The sequence below is a fragment of the Zerene cesonia genome, chromosome 6, assembly GCF_012273895.1.
Source record: "Zerene cesonia ecotype Mississippi chromosome 6, Zerene_cesonia_1.1, whole genome shotgun sequence".
Lineage (NCBI taxonomy): Eukaryota > Metazoa > Arthropoda > Insecta > Lepidoptera > Pieridae > Zerene > Zerene cesonia.
The window spans coordinates 6,338,741-6,344,896 of record NC_052107.1 but is presented as its reverse complement, the minus strand read 5'-3'; the positions used below and the strand labels follow the sequence as shown (position 1 = coordinate 6,344,896).

Genomic DNA, 6,156 nt, shown 5'->3' with positions numbered 1-6,156 from the left:
ATGTTTCGTATGATCAAGAGTTCATTGTCTCGTAGTGATGTAACTGTTGTGTGGATAGATGGCGACTAAATAAATTTTGACTATGAGATGCTATATTTAAAAATAAATACCAACCATAGTTAATAAAGACACCATTCACAGTACGTCTTCCAATAAAACAATAATAAGCTTATTATATATTTATAATATTAGTAGGATGAACAACCGACAAAAGAATGTGAAAAAAAAGTAATTGTGTCAGCATCAACTTTCTTAATTTATGCTGGCTTCGCAAGTCTCGAGACAACTTATACAAAGTTTCAAGATTGTGTGATCAAATGTGTTTCAATAAAAGAATTTGTTACATTGACCGCATTTCACAATTTTGAATACAGTCATTGACCTAATTTCATTATTTAATTTCCAACAACTATTATTTAATCTTATTCTTCTTCGTCGCTTAATGAATGGGTCCACTCAGTAAAGGTTTTATATAATCAAAATAAACCTATTAAAAAATCTGATGTCTCGTGTCAATCACAATCAGATTACAGATTGTCTGATGTCAATGTCAAGTTTTAAAAGATTGTTCTCGATAAACTTTTATCTACCTACTTAATTTATTAAAAACATAATTCCTTCAAAAATGTCCTAATTGCAATAAATAAAATGGAACTTAATTAATAGTAGTAAATGGTTGTTAATATCGCTATTTGTACATAAATTTCAACCAGGATAACGCAATAGGTTATATTAAACGGTTGTACTCTTGTTATTATTTAAATTTGAAAATCATCTTGCCCTCGCTTCGTAACAAAATGTTTTGTTGGGGAAATGCTACACATCATGAATTGTGCATTGAAGGTTCTGATAATCTTAATCTGGTAAGACTGAAATTAAAATTATTTTTATCATGTGAGGTATTTAAAATATTGTGTATTAATACTGATTTTTTATATATATTTAATTACTAAAACCAGGTCATTAAACCTACATTTTCTAAATGGAAGGAAAGTAGTCATATCCAATTTGTAGCTGCAGGGGAGTTTCATACTTTGTATTTAACAAATGTTGGTCATTTGTATTCCTGTGGGAATAATGACGTTGGACAATTAGGACGACACACTAAAGAGGAAGATGGGAAATATCCAGGTTGTTGTATATTGGTTGCTTATAATTTCTCCTGACTGTTTTGATCTTCATCAATATATGCTTATTAAAATAATGAAGATGAGAACCTCACTCTAATATTGATATTTACACATTTCAGCACTTGTAGAGACCTTTAAAGGATGTAGTTTATCAGCTATAGCATGTGGAATGCAGCATTCCATGGCAATAGATGAATGGGGCCAGCCATTTAGTTGGGGTTCTGATAGCATGGGCCAGTTGGGTAGTAATCTAGGTGCCCATGCACAGGATAAACCAAAAATTATTAAGTTCCTGGCTACCAAAAATGTGATTCAAATTGCCTGTGGATTCTACCATTCAGTAGCTTTGACAAATAGTAAGTATAGCAGATGAACAAGTTTTGTATTTATAGGATACTAGCTGTTCCCAGCAGTGTCACCCACATAAGTCTGTATCCCTTAAGAATATTGGGATGAAAAGTGTTGCTTCTGTGTAATTCGAGTTGTCCAGCTATCTACGTACCAAATTTAATTGCAATCTGTTCAGTACGTACACATACATCAATCCTCACTAACTTTTGCATTTATATTACAGTATACAATGTAGTAGGATAGGACAGTAGAATATTATCATCATAATAAGTAAGTTTTACATTATTCAAGTAACAACCATAATGCTTGTAATGTTATAATTATAAATGCATAGAATCTATAATTAACTGTAACAAGTGGTTCAATCGAAAGTTATGAATCAAATGAAAGTTAAGTATGTTAGTTAAATTAGTAAAGCAATATCTTAAGTTTGTTATTGTAATATAGAGTGTTGAATTGCTGAAAGACATTAGTGTGTGTAATTTTCTTAAGGTAATTCGCTAGATGTGTAGGTTCGCTCATTCATCTATGATCTATTTTAATATTATAAAGCTGAAGAGTTTGTTTGTTTGAATGCACTAATATCAGGAACTACTGGTCCAAACTGAAAAATTCTTTCAGTGTTAGGCCATTTATTGAGGAAGGCCAGGGGTGAAGCCGGGGCAGATCACTAATAAACTATAAAATGCTCAGTGTCCCTAAATAAATGTTCACTTCATAGAAATACATATAATCAAAAGTACTGAAATATTGCCCTGCATACTGGAGGGCTTTAAACACTTGTAGAGATTCATGTTCAACATTGATAAATGCTGTGGTTACATAAAACTTTAACACTTGTTATTTTAACATATTTTGTTTTATGCTACAAATAATTAGATTGTTGAAATATGACAAACTTCTTCCATGAACACATACTTTGTCAGTATATTTAATCATAAATTGATAAACTTACATAAATCAATAATAGGAACATTTCATATATTAAGCTATTTTTGTGAATATCTATACTAATAATATAAAGCTGAAGAGTTTGGAATCTCAGGAACTACTGGGCCAATTTCGAAAATTCTTCCATTGTTGGATACATACAAATGATTGTTATTCTATTTTAGATGGTGAATTATATGCTTGGGGTGCAAACAGTTATGGCCAGTGTGGGTTGGGAACAATGTCAAATAAGGAAACCACACCACAGCAGATAACATCATTAGTTGGTGTTCCCATTGCTCTTGTGGCTTGTGGCAGTAATCATACATTTGTGTTATCAAAGTAGGTATATTTAACATTTAATATTCTTCATGTTTATGGAGTGTAAATTTCACTCAAAAAAAAAAACATGCAAATAAACTATGAAGTTCGCTTATTTATTTCTTCCCAGATTTCTCTTTTTTGCATGCTTAGTAAATGGTTAAAAATGACTGACCTTTACTCTGTTTCAATTTGAATCATACAATAACTTATCTGTATTTTGTGGCAGCCTTTAACTTAATCATTGTATTGTGTTTCTTGTCAAGAAAAAATTATTTTAAAATTTTTCTTATCATGATGCAATTGCAGCATGATTTGTATTTTAAATTTACGATTTACAGGTCAGGTGCTGTGTTTGGATTTGGTAAAAATAGTCACGGACAACTAGGATTGCAAGATAGAGAAAATAGATGCTATCCCACACATCTAAAAGTTTTAAGAAATGTCAAGGTATTTTGAAAATCAATAAACAAATAACGTATTATATAGATGTTATTATGCTTCTTTTAGTTTAATGATTGAAGCAATTACAGAATAATTTTTAACATTGCAAACCTTTTAGGTTTGTTATATTTCATGTGGGGAAGATTTTACTGCCTTCCTTACTTTAGATGGCGGTGTTTTTACATGTGGTTCTGGTGAATATGGACAAACGGGACATGGTACTGTGAAGGATGAACTAGTTCCTAGAAAGGTATGTTGACAATTATTTGCATTTTAATTTTGAAGTAATTTTGTCATTTATAAACATTATTTTCTACTTCTGTTTATATTTAAAAGTAGCTGCTCGCCCCGGCTTCGCCCGTGGTTCTTGTATAGCCTATGACACTCAGTGAAGTTGCAGCTATCTACAAACAACAAACAAACAAACAAACAAACAAACAATACAAAATCTTCCTCTTTATAATATTAATGTAGATATCACATATTTTCAAGTACTTTATTTAATGGCACATCTGTTTACCCCTAAAAAACATGTATGGATACATGAAATAAGTTGGGAAGAAATTGTAGCATCTAAAGATCAAATTTATCTTAAAATTTTCTGAATAACTTTATTACAAAAAAAAAACGAGTGTGTCTCGGGACATCTGACAGAAGTGATAACTCAAATTATATAAGGCGCTAAGGGTTACAGTCAGAGACACAGTCAGAGAGGATAAGCCTGCCTACAGCTGTCTTATACGTAAGATTAAATGGAGCCAGACAGACTGGCGCCGTAACGCGTAATGTTACGAAGCGTTTTATCTACCCATAAGAAGTTATCACTCACAAAAATTTTCTTGTGATGGTTCTCAAATATTCGTATTTCGATTTGAATAATTTCGGAATATGCCATATTAGTGAAAGTGAAACCCACTCTGTTACTCATTATTTACTGTCAGTTCAGTACAGGGGAATTATGAATGACCCTATAAAAAAATTTGCAACGAATTGTCCAATTTGAAATTCGAACTCACGATCCACAGATAGTAGAGCTGATGGGCAGCACAGTGACGCAGATAGCGTGCGGGCGGCGGCACGTGTTGTGCCGTGTAGGCGAGCGCGTGCTCGCGTGCGGGAACGGCGCGCGCGGCCAGCTCGGCAGCCCGCATATGGCGTTCGCGCTGGTGCCTACGCCTGTACCGTTCACGCCTAATGATGACTCGCCGGTGAGTTTGTGTTGATCAATGATGCGATTTGACAGATGTGTTTAAGTTGGTGGTGTCCAAAAGCTGTTTAGAACTAACTTCTTAATTTGTCTGTAATACTGTATAAATTAAATATAAAATAATGCATTCAATTATTCATATGTAAATAATAGTAGATAGTAGTTTCATATTGTAATATGCTATGGATATAACTACATACAATCAACAACCAATCTTTTGGAAATTACTCTTTTGTTTTCTAAAGTACTCTATTAACATTTTGCTATCTCATGCAGACCGATAATGCTGGGCAGACTAAGGTGAATAATGTTGTTTTTATGGTTATTTTAATTTTGTAAGTGTAAAGTAGGCAGCTATTTTCTAGTTATTATGTATATTTATTTGTTGTTTTTATTTTTAGAAGACTAACTTTCACAGTTTGTACAATACACTCCATTGCTTATTACACTTTATTTTTGCACCTACGTTTATACGGTACTATGAATGAATGTTCAGAAGATGAATTATTCTGTATAATTTGTGAAATTATTTAGTTAATATAACTGAAATGAATTATACTTCATAGCCAAAGAAGAAATCGAAGCTGGAGAGTACGACTACATTCGGTAAACAGGCTGCAGGAACCTCCAAACTTAATGTTGAGTTCCATTTTGAAATATTCGTCCTTTTTAATATTTCATTTTAAACGATACGTGTAAACGCTTGAGGGAATTTTAAAAGTATTTCTTTCCGTTCGTTATTATTTTTTGAGTTCTATTTAGATAAACATAGCTTTTGCTTTTGCACAGTTAATTTAGATATATCCTCAAGGCAGCATAATAGTTATACTCATACATACAAAAACATATTTAGAATCGCATGTGATTGAAGTTCGATTTAGTAAATTTAAACGTAGAAGACACTAAGATTGTAGTTATAAAGAGGCGTAATTTATTAGATTTGACTTAATACTATTTTCAGTTCTCGCCAGATTTGCTGAGTGGTCCTATAAAGGTGTTTGCTGGTGGTGACCACAGTTTCTTAGTACTGAGCAGCGATAAGTCCAGTCCCAATGACGCTAGAGTACCGGATAGTAGAAGGCAAATAATGACGCTTAATATACCTAAACTAGCCGCTTGTGAGGTCTTCAAAGACGACGATGTTGTAAATCAAGTGAGTATTATAATTTCTATGTTTCTGATCAATCAGTTAGTGAAATTTTGCGATGCTAGATTTTTATTCTGTGAAAATATAAATACCGCTTAAGATGAGTTAACAATACATAGCTCAGTCATAAATGTCTTGATATTGACAGTAAGGTAGGAAAGATTATACTTACTTTATTTTTTACAATATAATCCTGATTCTTACTAGTATTATAAATGTGAGAGTGTATTTGTTTTTTTATCATTCTTTCAAGTGGCAACAGAGCAATTTAATGATATGATATTTGTGTTTGGATATAGGTAGGTAGGGGACTAGAAAGTTAAATCTAGGCTACTTTTTGGCAAAGTGAAACTTATCAGTCCCCTGGGATTTTTCTTTGATTACGCGGGCTAAACCGTGGGCGAAAACAAGACATAAATAATTGATGTTTTTAAAGGTTCCGTTCCAATGGGTAAAACATAACCCTATTAAGACTTCGCTATTTGTCAGTCTATCTATCCGTCCATCTATTACCGAGCCATACCTTTCAGCTTATAGTTAGACAGTTGCAATATATATATATATATAATTGGAATCTCGGAATCGGCTCCAACGATTTTCATGAAATTTAGTATATAGGGGGTTTC

General features: G+C 32.6%; 1 protein-coding gene across 5 annotated transcripts in view; it reads left to right on the top strand.

Moving 5' to 3' along the window:
* The first annotated feature begins 531 nt into the window (after positions 1 to 531).
* LOC119840514 (probable E3 ubiquitin-protein ligase HERC4) overlaps positions 532 to 6,156 on the top strand; it is a 17,958-nt gene continuing 12,333 nt past the window's right edge. The window contains exons 1-10 of one of the 5 annotated variants that reach the window (XM_038367156.1): positions 532 to 863; positions 960 to 1,131; positions 1,250 to 1,486; positions 2,597 to 2,753; positions 3,074 to 3,182; positions 3,295 to 3,426; positions 4,202 to 4,384; positions 4,660 to 4,683; positions 4,950 to 5,021; positions 5,345 to 5,536. In XM_038367156.1, the coding sequence (XP_038223084.1) occupies positions 798 to 863; positions 960 to 1,131; positions 1,250 to 1,486; positions 2,597 to 2,753; positions 3,074 to 3,182; positions 3,295 to 3,426; positions 4,202 to 4,384; positions 4,660 to 4,683; positions 4,950 to 5,021; positions 5,345 to 5,536 (1,344 nt within the window). In that variant the 5' untranslated portion in view covers positions 532 to 797. Of the gene's footprint in view, positions 864 to 959; positions 1,135 to 1,249; positions 1,487 to 2,596; positions 2,754 to 3,073; positions 3,183 to 3,294; positions 3,427 to 4,201; positions 4,385 to 4,659; positions 4,684 to 4,949; positions 5,022 to 5,344; positions 5,537 to 6,156 lie in introns of all 5 variants that reach the window. The other 4 variants (XM_038367155.1, XM_038367157.1, XM_038367158.1 and 1 more) reach the window with 4 other exon arrangements.